This window comes from Mustela nigripes, chromosome 2 (genome assembly GCF_022355385.1).
Source record: "Mustela nigripes isolate SB6536 chromosome 2, MUSNIG.SB6536, whole genome shotgun sequence".
Classification (NCBI taxonomy): domain Eukaryota; kingdom Metazoa; phylum Chordata; class Mammalia; order Carnivora; family Mustelidae; genus Mustela; species Mustela nigripes.
In genome coordinates, this window is record NC_081558.1 from 26,649,782 (window position 1) to 26,665,629 (window position 15,848).

General features: G+C 44.3%; 3 protein-coding genes across 20 annotated transcripts in view; all 3 read left to right on the top strand.

Moving 5' to 3' along the window:
• Window positions 1-4,013, top strand: part of RPP14 (ribonuclease P/MRP subunit p14) — an 11,290-nt gene extending 7,277 nt beyond the window's left edge. For all 3 annotated transcript variants that reach the window (XM_059387852.1, XM_059387851.1, XM_059387850.1), the window contains exons 4-6: window positions 2,364-2,440; window positions 2,920-2,998; window positions 3,926-4,013. In XM_059387852.1, the coding sequence (XP_059243835.1) occupies window positions 2,364-2,440; window positions 2,920-2,998; window positions 3,926-3,982 (213 nt within the window). In that variant the 3' untranslated portion in view covers window positions 3,983-4,013. The remainder of the gene's footprint in view (window positions 1-2,363; window positions 2,441-2,919; window positions 2,999-3,925) is intronic.
• Window positions 4,014-4,060: 47 nt separating this feature from the next.
• On the top strand, window positions 4,061-5,560 carry HTD2 (hydroxyacyl-thioester dehydratase type 2). The gene has a single exon (XM_059387849.1). The coding sequence runs from the start codon at window positions 4,102-4,104 to the stop codon at window positions 4,606-4,608; it is 507 nt and encodes a 168-aa protein (XP_059243832.1). The 5' UTR covers window positions 4,061-4,101; the 3' UTR covers window positions 4,609-5,560.
• Window positions 5,561-13,677: 8,117 nt separating this feature from the next.
• PXK (PX domain containing serine/threonine kinase like) overlaps window positions 13,678-15,848 on the top strand; it is an 80,176-nt gene continuing 78,005 nt past the window's right edge. For all 16 annotated transcript variants that reach the window (XM_059390041.1, XM_059390042.1, XM_059390055.1 and 13 more), the window contains exon 1: window positions 13,678-13,888. In XM_059390041.1, coding sequence (XP_059246024.1) covers window positions 13,787-13,888 — 102 coding nt within the window. In that variant the 5' untranslated portion in view covers window positions 13,678-13,786. The remainder of the gene's footprint in view (window positions 13,889-15,848) is intronic.

Below are 15,848 nucleotides of genomic sequence, written 5' to 3' on the forward strand. Positions count from 1 at the left end.
ACCCACTGAGCCACCCAGGCGCCCAACAATAAAATCTTTAAAAAAACAAGTAAATAGGGGTGCCTGGGTGGCTCAGTGGGTTAAGCCTCTGCCTTTAGCTCAGGTCATGATCTCAGGATCCTGGGGCCCGTCAGGCAGGGAGCCTGGTTCCTCCTCTCTCTGCCTGCCTCTATGCCTACTTATGATCTCTCTGTCAAATAAATAAATAAAATCTTTTTTTTAAAAAGTAAATAAAAAAAATAATAAAAATTTTAAAAAAATTAAAAATAAAAAAATTAAAAAGTAAATAAAAAATAAAAACACAGCGAGCTATCACTACACACCTAACAGAGCAACTGAAAATAAAATTTTAAAAAATGGTGATAATACTAAATGCTGGTGAGGATGTAGAGAAACTGGGTCACTCCTTCATTGCTAATGGGAATGCAGAATGGCATAGACACTTCAGAATACCATTTGACAGTTTCTAAAAACAACTAAACATGCATATGCTCTACTACCCAGCAGTTATACACCTAGGCATTTGTCCTAGAGAAGTGAAAACTGAATGTTCACACAAAACTTTTATGTGAGTGTTCATCGTAGCTTTATTTGTAGGAGCCCCAAAGCAGAAATAAGCCAGATGTCCTTCCGTGAGTGGTTAAACGTTCATGATATATTCATACCGTAGAATATAATCAGTAATAAAAAGGAACAAACTGTAGATACACATAAAAACTTAACTGAATCTCCAGAGAATTATGCTAAGTGAAAAAGCTAATCCCAAAAGGTAACATTCTGGGTGATCCCATTTGTATCATGCTCCTGAAGTAAGTAAGTATATAAACTGGAGAAAGATACGTGGTCAGGGGTTGGGGGGAGGAGTAGGTGTGACTAAAACGACGTAGGAGAGCAGCCGTGTGGTGATGATCTAATTCTGGTGATGGTATCTCCCAGATGAGATACCATCTTGGTGGTTATGATAGTGGTTGCATGAAACGCTCTGTGTGGGAAGATTGCAGAGAAGTATGCACACACACACGCACAGACAAATATGAATGCGTGTATGACTGTCAAAATCTGAATAAACTGGTTTATCAATTTTAGGTTTTTGGGTTTGATACTGTATTACCGGGGGTGCATAGAACCTTCCTTTAAAATACATTGTACCTTGTGATTCCAATTTTTCAAAATAAAAAGTTTAAGAGAAAAGTGTGCACCTTTTATCAGGTGTAATACCCGGTTCCAGAATGAAGAATGTTATGAGAGAGGAAGTAGATGGTTTCTGTATGTGAAACAACCTAGCAGGCAGTTGAGCTTAATCCTGGGGATCAGGGATGGAACTTTTTCTTTTTTAACCCTGAGATCGAAAGTCTCCTGCTCAACTAACTGAGCCATCCAGGTGCCCCCAGGGATGGAACGATTTAAACGAAGACTTTTGAAGGGTAAAGAGTCAGGAAGAGTTACAGGAAGAACATTCCAGACAGGGATAATTGTAAATAAGCAGTCCCAATACTCCAGCACCACCAAATAAAATATTGCTTTTTTAGAGGAGAATAGCAGTTGACAGGATTAATTGTAAGACTTTAACACTAGTGATGATGGGGGCTCCTGGGTAGCTCAGTCTGTTAAGCATCTGCCTTCGACTTGGGTCGTGATCCCAGAATCCAGGGATGGAGCCCTGTGTTAGGCTCGCTGTTCAGCAGGGAGTCTGCTCCCTCTGCTCCTGCTTATATTTGCTCTTTCTCTCTCTCTCTAGCTTGCTCTCAAATAAATATAATTTTTTTTTAAGATTTTATTTATTTATTTGACAGAGAGAGAGATATCGAGAGAGGGAACACAAACAGGGGGAGTGGAAGAGGGAGAAGCAAGTGGGGTTCCCACCAAGCAGAGAGCCCAGCGTGGGACTCAATCCCAGGAACCTGGGATCATGACCTGAGCCGAAGGCAGACATTTAATGACTAAGCCACTCTGCTGCCCTCCAAATAAATAAATAAAATCTTTAAAAAAAAAAAAAAGAACTCAGTGATGGGAGAAGGTACCTTGCTACCTCAATCACTGGAGCATACAACTCTTGATCTCGCGGTTGTGAGTGAGTTCAGGCCCCACATTGGGTAGAGATTACCTTAAAAAAATAAATTGCGAGGGGAGCCTAGATGGGAGCTCAGTTGTTAAGCTTCTGTCTTCAGCTTGGGTCATAATCCCAGGGTCCTGGGATCGATCCCCACATCAGGCTCCTTGCTCAGTGGGAAGCCTGCTTCTCCCTCTCCCACTCCGCCCTGCTTATGTTCCCTCTCTCTGTCAAATAAATAAATAAAATTTTAAAAATATTAATAATAAATAGCAACAATAATAGTCTGCTAATAGTATTTTTCCATACTTAGGTTGATGCAGCGTTACCCTTGGACGTCCTAACCTACGAAGAGAAGACCCTGTCAGCCATCTTGAGGATATGTAGCAGGTATGACAGACAGAGGCACCGTTGTAGTATAATAGAGGAGAGACATGGATGGAGAAATAGAGCAAAAATACTCTTCTCTAAGAAGAGGCTTGTCATATGAACTCTGAGTAGTTTTTGGAATTTTAAACTGGGATGGATATGAACACTTATCCCCCAGGAGCTTAGACATAAAGAACAAAACTCATGATTTTCTTATAGCTGTTGTGTTTCCCAATTGATAGCTATGGTTGCAAACTCAAAAATGTGTATTTTAGAAACATTCCTAATTGCAGTTTATTTTATTCTTTGCCTAAGAGATACTGTGCTTTTACTTTTAAAGTTTTCTCATTTAGGGCTCTCTTTGGCAGCACATCTACTCAAGTTTTCTCATTTAAATTAGGGTTTTTTAGAACTAATTTAGCTGTCTGGCCCATCACAAAAGTACTAGAGAGATAGCGCAGAGACAAATCCTTATGCATTCATTGTTGATCTCTCTACAGTGGTCTTGTCAAGTTGTGGAGCTCTTTGACTCTGTTAGGATCCTATAAAGGCAAGAAATGCGCTTTCAGAGTAATTCAGGTAAAGGCTTCCTTCACATATTCCAAACAAGGCTGAGAAGGGGTCAAACAGCTTTTTCTTTTTCTTTTTTTTTTTTTTTAAGATTTATTTTTGAGAGAGAACGAAGCAGAGTTCGGGCCCCAGCGTGCTGGGCCCATGGAGCGGGGGGATGCTAAGGGAGAGGTGAGGGAAAGAATCTCAAGCAGACTCCCATGCTGAGCGAGGAGGCCAACATAGAGCTCAGTCCCAAGACGCCAAGATCATGACCTGAGCTAAAGTCAAAAGTCAGACACCCAACTGACTAAGCCACCTGGGCACCCCTCAAACTGCTGCTTTTTTTTTTTTTTTAAAGATTTTATTTATTTATTTGAGACAGAGACAGTGAGAGAGAGAACATGAGCGAGGAGAAGGTCAGAGAGAGAAGCAGACTCCCCACAGAGCTGGGAGCCCGATGCGGGACTTGATCCCAGGACTCCGGGATCATGACCTGAGCCGAAGGCAGTCGTCCAACCAACTGAGCCACCCAGGCGTCCCTCAAACTGCTTTTTTAATACATGTCCCATTTTTTGCTTGCATAAATCTAGTATGGATTAAAATTATCCACGGCGGGCAGTGGGGAGGAATATGGACTACATTGCTTCTGGAAGTGTGAGAGAAAGCACTTAGATTTTAGATTGTATGGGAGATGTTTGGGGATGAAACTTGGAACTCTTGTGGAAAAGTCTTAACTTTCCATTTGTTGCTTAATACCTAGTGCCTAAAATATTAGAAGACTCTTTGTAAACTTATGATGATGATTTATGTATTTGAGGCTGCCTCTAAGTGTGCTCTTTGAGATGCCACTGCGTCAGCCTCGCGTACCCTAGGAAACGAGGCACGTTTCCACATGCCCTGTGTTGCAGTGCAATTTCTCCCCAGATTTCCTTAACTTTTTTCTTTCTCTTACAGGTTTCTCCATTTCTGCTTGCCTTATCTGGTAATAGTAGGGAACTAGTATTGGATTGAATAGTTTTCAATTGCAGAAACATTCCTCTGCTCTCAAAAGCACCTTTTGGTGACAATAAGCTGTCTGAAGACTGAAGCCGTTTTAAAGCTCCGATTGCTAGGATTTGACAGTGCTGAAGATGTTCCCAGTAATTTCCCGCCATTATCTGTGGTGGGTTGGGGTTCAGAGGAGAATCTGCCTGAGCCAACCAGTGGTGAATCGGCAGCGCATTGAGCAGACACACGTCAGAGTTGGAGACCGGGCTGAACTCAGCAGGGTCTTCACACAGAGGGACGTGGCTGCCTTCTCAGAATTAACGGGGGATGTTAATCCTTTGCATTTAAATGAAGATTTTGCAAAACACACCAAGTTTGGAAAGACAATTGTACATGGAGTTTTGGTCAATGGACTTATTTCGGCTCTCCTGGGAACTAAAATGCCAGGGCCAGGCTGTGTATTACTTTCACAGGAAATTAGCTTTCCAGCCCCTTTATATGTTGGAGAAGTTGTTTTAGCCTCCGCAGAGGTGAAAAGGCTGAAGCGATTCATTGCCGTTATTGCCGTGTCGTGTTTTGTAACAGAAGGTGAAAAGACTGTTATGGAAGGCTGGGTTAAAGTTATGGTCCCAGAAGCTCCCCAGTCCTGAACTGTGTTTAAAGATGCACTTTCAGGTGCCAGTGGTACTATTCTAGAGCCTTTGAGGAAAAGGGATTGCTGCTCTTACCCGAGGGATGGCTTATAGACCAAGAAGCCTGTGTTGGGGGAGGGGAGCAGGTAGAGGGGCGTTCCAAGGTCCACTGTCCAGTTTGGCGTTATGCTTCATAGACTTAAGTATATTCATCGTCTGTCTAGGTTTTTGAAATGGAAAAAATACCAGGAAGGTTATTTAGCGAAAGGTTCTACTTTTAGGATTTCACATGTAGTTAGATTTGCATTTGAGTAACAAACCTGCCTCTATCTGTGGAGACTAAGTTTGTGACTGAATTTATAACTAGCATTTTTTTTTTTAAATATAGCTAGCATTTAATTACTGAAGGCAGCAGCAGAAGTCAGGTCATCTCTGAGCACCTACCTTCTACCAGTCCGGGTACTTAGATCCTGTCCTTCAGCAGTTTCTGGGTCAGAGTTGGTCGTAATTTGTTACTATTTACACCACAATGGCACCTTGTTCCATCTTCAGTGACATATGCCTTTCAGATGGTTTCCCTGTGATTAGAGAAGGGCTTATGTGCACGTTTGGACTCATTTATGTAAACTGTCTCAACCTCACTTATACAACAGGGATGACAACACCTACCACACAGGACCGATGGAGATGCTAGGTACAAATAGCTAAGCACAAAGTCCAGCCGCTCATCCATTCTCCCCGTGAATGAGGTTAGACGTTTTCCCAAGTTTAGAGCAAACTAGCCCACAATTAAACAGGTGACAGACTCATTTTTCAAGATGTTAATCAGTCTAAACCTGGAATAGAGTTGGAATGCAAAATTTCTATTTTAATAATCCAGATTATTTTCTCCCTCCCTTGAAAACACTGTGGATTCTCCCCTGTATAAATAATACATGTTTATTGTAAAGATATTATAAATAAAAAGTATAAGGAATGCTGTGGAGGCCAAGTTTTTAAGAACTGAGGGATATTGAAAATTTAATCAGTATTAAGAAAAAAAAGTTGGACACCGAAGAGGAAATGCGTCTAATGTGTTCGTACTGAGTGGTCATCCCAACGCAACCAACACTTTCAAGATAATCTATAACAGGGGCACCTGGGTGGCTCAGTGGGTTAAGCCTCTGCTTTCGGCTCAGGTCATGATCCCAGGGTCCTGGCATCAAGCCCCGCATCAGGCTCTCTGCTTGAAAAAAAGATAATCTATAACAGAACATCCAAATCTCTGTGACTTTATTTTTTTTAAAGATTTTATTTATTTATTTGACAGAGATCACAAGCAGGCAGAGAGAGAGGGGAAGCAGGCTCCCCATGGAGCAGAGAGCCTGATGCCGGACTCGATCCCAGAACCCTGAGATCATGACCGAGCTGAAGGCAGAGGCCAGACCCACTGAGCCACCCGGGTGCCCTGCTCTGTGACTTTAGATGGTGGTTCTGATTACAGCTAGATGCTTTGATCAGGAAGATAGAGCAAGAGTCATTGGTGAGATCAACCTCCATTTCCTGGGAAAAGGTTTTTCCACCTGGTGAGTCACTAACTAGATTTTTTTTCTTTTTTTTAATTTTTATGTCAAGGGGATAAATTAAGCAGATTACTAGGAAAAAATCACTCTAGGCACTAGAGGGCAATGATGTGTATAAATGGTATTTTTAAACTTGACTATTGTACCATATTCTAGTTGGTGATGGTGAGATGAAAATACTAAAATCAATGTGAGAAAAAGGATGCCGTTCTCATGAGTTTCAGAATGGGCAGCTGTGTGGCTCAGATGCACAGGAAGACTTATTCATAGGGGAAGGCTACACAAGCTAAAACTGTTACAGTGTTGGGGAAAGGAATGAAAACTTGAAGCACAAAATACAGACTCCAAGCCATGACTGTCTGTTCCCGTAGAACTCATTCTCTGGCTCTAGTAGCACTCTTGAGAACTAGGTCCATAAATGGAGTATGATATGATCGTTAATAATGGTAGTAGCTACCATTTTTTCTTCAAGTTTCTACCTCCCTCCCTTTTTTAAAAGATTTTATTTATTTATTTGACAGTCACAGCAAGAGAGGGACCACAGCAGGGGGAGTGGGAGGGGAAAAGCAGGCTTCCTGCCAAGTAGGGAGCCCAATGTAGAGCTTGTGGGGCTCCATTCCAGGATGCTGGGATCATGACCTGAGTTGAAGGCAGGCACTTAACGACTGAGCCACCCAGGTGCCCCCATCCCCCCTTTTCTTTTCTTTTCTTTTAAGATTTTTAGAAAGCGTGAGTAGAGGGGGGGCAGAGGAAGAGAGAATCTCAAAAAGGCTGCACACTGAGCACAGAGCCTGACACAGGGCTCGATCTCCTAATCCTGAGATCATGATCTGAACCGAAGCTGAAACCAAGTGTCAGACACTTAACCAACTGAGTCACCCTAAGTGACCCTAAGATTTTATTTTTAAGTAATCTCTATACCCAACATGGGGCTCAAACTTAAAACCCCGAGATCAAGAGCCACAGGCTCCATCAACTGAGCCAGCCAGGCGTCCCACTGAGCCAGTTTTCTACATTAACTCTAGTCTCTGAAAACTTTGTGAATTAAACTTAATGTCCCATTTTATAGGCAAGGAAACAGACTTATGCTGTGTAACTTGCCCAAGGCTGTACAGCCAGTATGTGGTAGAGCAGGGATGCAAATGGGGACCTTTCTGATGCCAAAGCATTTCTTTGCTCCATCTCCCTGTGGGTCTCATAACGTTCCCATTACTGGCAGCACTGGCAGCTTCTGTAATAGTATTGCGTCATGTGGCATTACAGTATTTGGAACCACGATTCTATAGAATTCTCTTTATATTCCAAATAGATCTCACTTCCTGCTACAGTGCAGCATTTTCCTATATACTATTACTTGATGGCTCCCGTAACCATCACCTACCCTTTTTCTCAGTTGACCTTCAGTGATAACTTGTCTTTAGAGCAGAATCATCAAAAGGGTTATTCTAAAGGTGAAAGGTTATGTGTAGGCCAAGTTTGGTGGGGAAAAGGGGAATGTCAGGCCTGGCTGGTTCCTGATACTGTGTAATTCAAAAGTAGCTTCTCAATATGGCCATTTTCATTTATAAAATGGTCCCTGAATGCCCTGGTCTCCTTTGATCTCCGTAAATCAGTACAAGGTTGGACTAGAGAAGTAGGCAAGAAGGGATACTTCTCTGTCAATGGTGACTTCTTATTTTTACTCAGAGATGCTCAAGCCACTCATGCTTTGTGAAAGCTGGCTCTAAGGGAAACTGCCTGGTGGTGGTTTTCACGCTGAGCCCTGTGGGAGATGCCAAAAACAATGTGGTTCTTCTGATGAAAGCAGGGGTGACCCTCAAATTAGGAAATTCTCTCCGGGACCACTGAGAGGCGGCCCTGACGGTACGAGGTCACAGGTGGAAGTGAGTATGAAAGTACGGACTAAAACAGCAGGCCAGGGGCGCCTGGGTGGCTCAGTGGGTTAAGCCGCTGCCTTCGGCTCAGGTCATGATCTCAGGGTCCTGGGATCGAGTCCCGCATCGGGCTCTCTGCTCAGCAGGGAGCCTGCTTCCCCCTCTCTCTCTGCCTGCCTCTCCATCTACTTGTGATTTCTCTCTGTCAAATAAATAAAATCTTAAAAAAAAAATAAATAAAAATAAATAAAAATAAAACAGCAGGCCAGGGCGCCTGGGTGGCTCAGTGGGTTGGGCCGCTGCCTTCGGCTCGGGTCATGATCTCAGGGTCCTGGGATCGAGTCCCACATCAGGCTCTCTGCTCGGCAGGGAGCCTGCTTCCTCCTCTTTCTCTCTGCCTGCCTCTCTGTCTACTTGTGATCTCTCTCTGTCAAATAAATAAATAAAATCTTTAATAAATAAATAAATAAATAAATAAAACAGCAGGCCAAATTGTACTAGCACTTTCCACATAGGGGCATTGTAAGACTGCAATTTATGTCATGTTTGATTGCTACAGAAAGATATACCCATCTTAAGCAATTTCAGCCTAATGTACTGGAAAATTGCTTAACAGATTTTTATATTCTATTAGAAATATTTCCATATTGGTGAGATGCCACTCATTTCTTTTTCTGAGCAGCAAATCTTGAGTAACAGCAGGAAGAAAGCCTCAGCACCGCCTCCATTCATCTTGTGGACCTGACTTGCGTATTCATCTAGAAAAAGAAGAAATTGCTGTATGCACACCGGTACCTCTTAGGTAACCACAGGCCTTCATTTGGTGCTGAATTATTAGTCATTTTTCTTTTTATGTTCTTTGAGTATGATTCAGAGACCAATTTACTCCCAAAGAAAATTGCTATTAAATTATATCTATTAAGTTTTTATATTAAAACATACTCTAGCAAGGGTTGACTGTCATTCTGAACCGCTGGGCCCCTCTGAATGCCTCATGTGTTGGCATAATTTATTACCTGGCTGTATCTGAGCAGAATGGGAGTGCTGTGAAATGACTCTTGGGTTGCAGGATCTCCCGGGTCCCAGATGTTTTACTTTCTTTGTTCTTGGCTTGCCTTCATTTGGATTACAAGCACAGCAGAGACAAGAATTCTCAACATCTTCAGAGAAATGTTGGGTTGGACCAAAATCAACTACAAGAAACTATTTAAGTTCAAAATCCTAAGAGAACCCAAGACTGATGTCGACACTACATAAATAGAACAGTATTAATAGGAGGCCCCACAAACAGTCAATTTCTAGGCCACAATCAATTTCTAGGGTGGCTTTCAGCTGTGTCTGACCTTCTTTCAAACCCTGGGCAAAATTCCTCTGTGATATGATAGCAAACATCAAAGGGAAAGAAAAATGATAAAACGTGAGTGACTTTATTGTTTTCTATCCAGATTATGAATATTTAAAGGAATAAAATAGGGGCACCTGGATGGCTCAGTTGGTTAAGCAACTGCCTTCAGCTCAGATCATGATCCCAGGGTCCTGGGACTGAGCCCCACATCAGGCTTTCTGCTCAGCAGGGAGCAGGCTTTTCCCTCTCCCTCTGCCACTCCCCCTGCCTGTGCTCTCCCGCTCTTTCCCTGTCAGATAACTAAATAAATTCTTTAAAAAGAAAGAAAGAGGGGCACCTGGGTGGCTCAGTGGGGTGAGCCCCTGCCTTCAGCTCAGGTCATGATCCCAGGGTCCTGGGATCAAGCCCCGCGTCGGGCTCTCTGCTGGGCAGGGAGCCTGCTTCCCCCTCTCTCTGCCTGCTTCTTTGCCTGCTTGTGATCTCTCTCTCCCTCTGTCAAATAAATAAATAAAATATTTTAAAAAAATAAAATAAAAAAAAATAAAATAAAATAAAAAAAGAAAGAAAGAAAGAGATAATTTTGAGTTGGGAGGCAATGCTGTTTAGGAAGCACTGAATTTTCCACAAGCTTCTGTGATTTGCTTTGTAGAACAGTTGCCAGATCTGGAAGCAACCTCACTAAATCTTCCTCATTATCTTCAGCCTGGCCAAATGCCAAGTGTTAAACAACCTGTGGGCCATCTACACATTTGGCAACATATAGGGATCTAAATATTTTTTTTTTCCCTGCTAGCCTGAGTAGTTGTGTATGTGGCAAAAACCAAGGTATACATAACTCACTCGCTTTGCTGGGTCTGAGGCTGGAAGCAAAGCTGATTGGATTTAGATCGGCTCTGGCCTGGGGAGGGTTTCTCCACATCCAACAGGAGCCACTTCAAAAGCTGTCACAAGTTTTGGGGCCTGGTCTCCAGAAGATTTAGGAGCAGTTAAATTCAGGATCCTCAGGGGATCACTGATAAGGCACTGATTTGGGCAGATGAAAATGAAATGATAAGGCTCGCTGTAGCACTTGTTCTGAGGGCCTACTTCAGTTGAGAATTTCCAGGGAAAGGGAAAGTCTGATTGAGAGCTCGCCTCTGGCTTCATTCCATCCTATATCCGATTTCTCGCTTTCAGTTTCTTTTCCCAAGTGAGGAATACTTAGACAAGGCTGTTATTTTATGACTTCGCAACTTGATTGTATATTGTTTTTTTCATAACCATGCAAGTAAATATCTTCATTAGAGACATTTTGGAAAATGCAGAAAAGCATAAAAATGGAAGGCATTCCTTCCTAGAGACCCTCGATTGATATTTTGGTGTTTTCCCTTGTTTTTCTATATAAACATGTTAAAAACTTGGATCCTACAAGTGCACATACTGCTTTTTCCCACTCATTATTACATCAAGAGCATTTCTCAACATCATAAATATCTTTTGATAATCTGCTTTTTAATCACTGCAAAATATTCTACTTATGATTGTCCCATGATTTGTCCAATTCCCTACTGTTAGATATTCATCATTGCATGCTATTTATTTGCACTGATCTCTATTATTTCTTAAGGCTACCCTTCCAAATGTGTGATTACTGGGTGAGAACATTTTCAAAGTCCTTGATATGTATTGTCAAATCCCAGCTCCTAGCACTGGGTAAGGTAATTATTACGTGGTAAGTACTCTGAAAATTATTCTTGAATAAATGCCTTTCAGAAAGGTGGACCAATTTATACTCCCACCAGCAGTATTTGAGAAGAGCCTTATCTTGGTCGGTCCACATTATGAAAGGAATTATGAATAAAGCAGAATTTTGGTTTCTGTGATTGTGGCAATGAAATAATCAATTTGCTTTAAAGAAATGGAAGTAAAAAGTGGAGGGGCACCTGGGTGGCTCGGTTGGTTGAGTGACCAACTCTTGATTCTGTCTCAGGTCGTGATCTTCAAGGTTGTGAGATTGGGCCCCATGGCAGGCTCAGTGCTGGGCAGGGAGCCTGCTTAAGATTCTCCCTCTTCTTCTTCCTCTGTTCCTGCCCCTCCCCCTCAAGAAAATGAAAATGAAAAATTAAAATTATAAAAGAAGAAAAAGTTGAATGATCCCTAAATGATATATGGTTGTGTTTTAGTAGACTGTTGCTTTTAAACACACGGAGACAAAACTGAGTACTAGAATTCTGATTGTATTAGGACTGAATCATGAAGTTCCTTGTTTCCCTTTTCACATGTCGATCTGTTGTGGCTACTTGCCCAACAATCGCTGTAAGCTCAAGATTTGGAGAGGGTATTCTTTGGGTACTGTCTAGGCCTTTGTTGTCATGTCTAATGGTGGTGGAGGGGAGAGTTACCAAGAAACTTTATTCTCTCTTTTTAAAAAATATTTTATTTATTTGACAGAGAGAGAGAGAGACAGCGAGAGAGGGAACACAGGCAGGGGAAGGGGGAGAGGGAGAAGCAGGTTTTCCACTGAGCAGGAAGCCTGATGCAGGGCTCCATCCCAGGACCCTAAGATCATGACCTGAGCAGAAGGCAGACGTTTAATGATTGAGCCACCCAGGTGCCCTGAAACTTTGTTCTCTTGTCTAAAATGCAAAAATCTAGGGGAGACAAATTTAAGAGAAACTCTCTATTCTGTGAACTGTAGGGGAAGGAAGTTAACAAATATTAAGCAAAAATGAGCTAAGCCCCTTCCTGTCCTACTGCATTCCACATCCTAACCTTTCCATACAGGTAGTAGTATCTCCATTTTGCAGATAGGGAGCTGGGGCTCAGAGAGGTTGGGTAAGTTATTCAAGGTCACACAGTTGGTAAATACCAGAGCCCCAATGATCCTGGTCCTCTGATTCCAAGTCTAACTCCGCTGTCCTGGGAGGCAGCCCTTGGAAAGATTGGTGTGGGTGGGATTCCAGGGGTGGGGTGGGGGGAGAGGACTGGGTGGCAGGGGGAGTGCCAGTATTGTGACCTTGGTTTCAGAAAGACTGTGAAGGGCAAACGTGTTGCTGGGAAGTTGATCTCCAAGCTCTGGGGCTCTGGGGTTGAGGTTCTTGGAGCCAGTACAGTGGGGCAGAAGATCCCAAGTCTTCAGGATCTTGGTTGAGAGTTTCCAGGGGTGAAGGCTTTTAAAACAATTCAGCCAACTAAGTCTGAAGATCAAATAGGCATTATTAAGTGATTCATGACTCAGGCAGGATCCCATCTAGCAAGCAGAAAGGACCTCTTAGGTGCTGTACAAAAAGGACGGTTTTTGTTGTTGTTGTTGTTGTTGTTTATAGGAAGGAGGGTGGGGCAAGGAAGTTATTAGCAAAAGAAAGAATTATTTCAGGCGAGGGCAGGGGGTCTTACCATGCAAATTACCTCATCTTCCCTTTGTGGGGGAGGTGTGGGATAGAGAGTCTGTGGGTCAGATTACCTCACTGGGGCCGGCCATTAAATTCCTGACTGACTGTTAAAATTACATTTCTGGGAGAGTTTGAAACCACATTTAGGTTAGATAGTAAGTTCTGGTTTGGTCATGTGGCCTAGCACAAGTGACTCCATTTTGGGTCTAAGGTTTTCTTTTTGACAAGGCTTTTGTGGCTGGGGCCAAGGGTGGAGGTTGGAGTCCTGGACTGAGACCGGTCTTTTAGGATCCCCAGTTCCAAGAACATGGGTCTGAGGGTTCTGGGGTCCGAAGGCACCAATTGTGGGGTTCAATTCTGAGGACCTAGCTCTTAGGTTATTGGGTCTGAAAATCTAGGATCAAGGGTTTAGTAAAACCTGAATCTTAGGGGCTTGTTTTAGAAAGTTTCTGGGTCTGCAGGGCTCGGACTGAGAGTCTCATCCTGAAGGTCCCTTTTCTGGCTGTTAGGCTCCTTGGGCCTGGGAGGTCTGGGTGGGAAAGGTCCAGCTGTAAAACTCTCAAGTCTGTTAGTCCAGGCTTTGAGGGCCTAAAGTGAAAAGCCCAACGTTGCGAGGCTTGGTTTGGCAATCTTTGGGCCAGAGATTTCCTAGATCACAGGGCTCAGGACGCCATGTCTTCGGATCTGAGGATCTCTGGACGTGGTGGCTTGGGGTGGAGTGTCCCAGGTCTGAGGCTGGATGCTGAGGGTATCGGGTCTGCGGGCGGCTGCGAGGAGCTTGGAAACGCGGGTCCAGGGAAGCGGCGACCGCGGTAGTATCGCGCTAGGACCCCGGGGGAGGCGGCGGAGGGAAGGGCGGCCAGTGTTGACAGCGAGGGCGGTGAGACGCCGGCGCTAGGACCCCGCGGGCGCGGCGGGTGGCGGCGGCGCGTGGGGCGGCGCGTGTTGACAGCGGCGGCGGCGGCGGAGCCGGGCGGGCGGCGGGTGTCGGCGCGCCTGGTTCCTGCTCTTGGTGTCGAGGCGGTGGCGGACGGGCGTCCGGGGATGGCCTTCATGGAGAAGCCGCCGGCCGGCAAGGTGCTGCTGGACGACACGGTGCCGCTGACAGCAGCCATCGAGGCGAGCCAGAGCCTGCAGTCCCACACGGTGCGCGGCCCGCCGGTCGGTCGGGCGGCGCGGGGCGGCCCCGGGCGGCGAGAGGGCTTCGGGCGGCCCGGCGCGGGTTGGGCAGGGTCTCCCGGCCGGGGAGCAGGGCCGGGGGTCGGCGGCCCAGGGCGGGAGGGTAGTGCCGTGGCAGTGGCTCTGGGTCAGGGGCCCCGGGGCCCAGGTGAACTCAGGTCTGCAGGGGCCGGGGGTGGGGATCTCAGCCCTCTGGGCCAAGCAGGAGGAGGGGCTCGGTGGTGCGGCTCCGAGTTGTAGGATTCCCGGGCCCACCTTGGCCAGGCGGAGTCAAGGGAACAGCTGGGACCCTCTCCTCCACTTCTGCCCGCCGCCAGCCTTCTCTCTGGGGCCGCGAGTTTTCCTCCCTTCCGCTGGGTAGCTGAGTGGCGGCGATGTGGATGTGCCTGGCCGAATCGAAGTGTGACTTTAGAGCCTACTTCTTGGGATAGCAGAATGTAAATGGCTGGTGTCTGCCGCCCCAGTTGGTGGGCAGTTGCTTGGCCTAGGCGCAGGAAGTGGTGAGGGAGGCAGTCTGGGGTCCTGCTGAGGCAGGTGTATGAGTGTGCTCCTTCCCTCCTCTAACCTGCTCTTTAGTGGGCAGTGGTAGCATTCATTTGAGTTTAAAATCCACCAGAGTAGCATAAAGGAGTAATAGGTCCTCATAGTAAACACAGACAGAGTTCATTTGTTACATATACTGTCTTTTATGGGTCTTTAAAACCAGGATTGTTTTCATTTGCCTGTACCTTTTTTTTTTAAACAACACTGTGCATTATAATTTACAAGCAATAAACCTAGAAACCAGTAGAAAAACAGGAGCTGTCAGCCAGTAGGACTTTGTTTGAGAAATAATGAATGGGGAGAGAGAGATTCCTTAAATTGTAATGTTTTGTCAGGCCACCAAATCAGATTCCAGCTCTGAGGCTTGTTTGTTTACCATTGCAGTGTGTTTAGGGTTCATCATCTGGAGGCTAAAGCCCCACAATAGCCTTCTGTCTCTCTTTTTGTTCAAGCTGTTCTGGTGACTTCAAAGAGATCTTTTATTCTGTTGTATTAAAGTGGGACTTTTTTGAACCTCAGTTTCCTCTTCCAATAGCTGTGCTTTGTAGGGCTTGGATTGTTCAAAGTGTTCATTTCCAGTTAGGAAGATGATTATATATTTTAAAAATGTATTTCATTTTCTCATTTATCTTTAATCCTCTTTTACAGACTTGGGAGAAGGCACTGTGTTGGACAGAATTTTTACCCTTTGTAATGTATACCTGTGGGAGTATGGGTTAAAGGTTGAAATTTAGGGCAGGTAGTCAAGAATAAATTCTGATATTAAATTAGATTTTTGACTTGGCTTTTGGCACGTAAATTGTACAAACTTCTGAGGAGAAGAGTTGAGTCTTTTAGGTTTATTTTGTGTTGAAAGTAAAGAGATGCTTATAAGTACTCACAAATCACTTCTTCCAGGAAGCATTCCATGATGGCCACTGCCCAAGCCCTGTGCTCACTTCCACCTTGACCTAGATCAGTTTATTCCGTAATCACGTCTTTAGTTTTCTTCTCTACCAGACTATGAGAGGAGGGACAGACGCTTAATTTTGGGTCCCAAATCCTGGTGTCTGATAGGATTTCATATGTGTTTGTTGAATGAATAAACGAATGAATTGCAACCTTACTTTGCCTCTTTTTTGTTTTGTGTAAAACAGTAGTGGTGAAAATTGGAACAATGTGGCATCTAAGGTGCTAAGTTAAGGGGGTCAGTGCTTCAGAAAGGTAGTAAAAGATGTAATAAGATTCCATTTCTACTGCTGAGCTTTTCTTTAAGAAATAAAATAATTAGAGTAGAGAATGGGAGTCCCTATAATGATGACTGATCACAAAAGATAGTGACTCACAGGAGACCCTTAGAGGCAGATGTGGTGGAGTAAAAAACACTGTAGCATTGTCTTGCGCA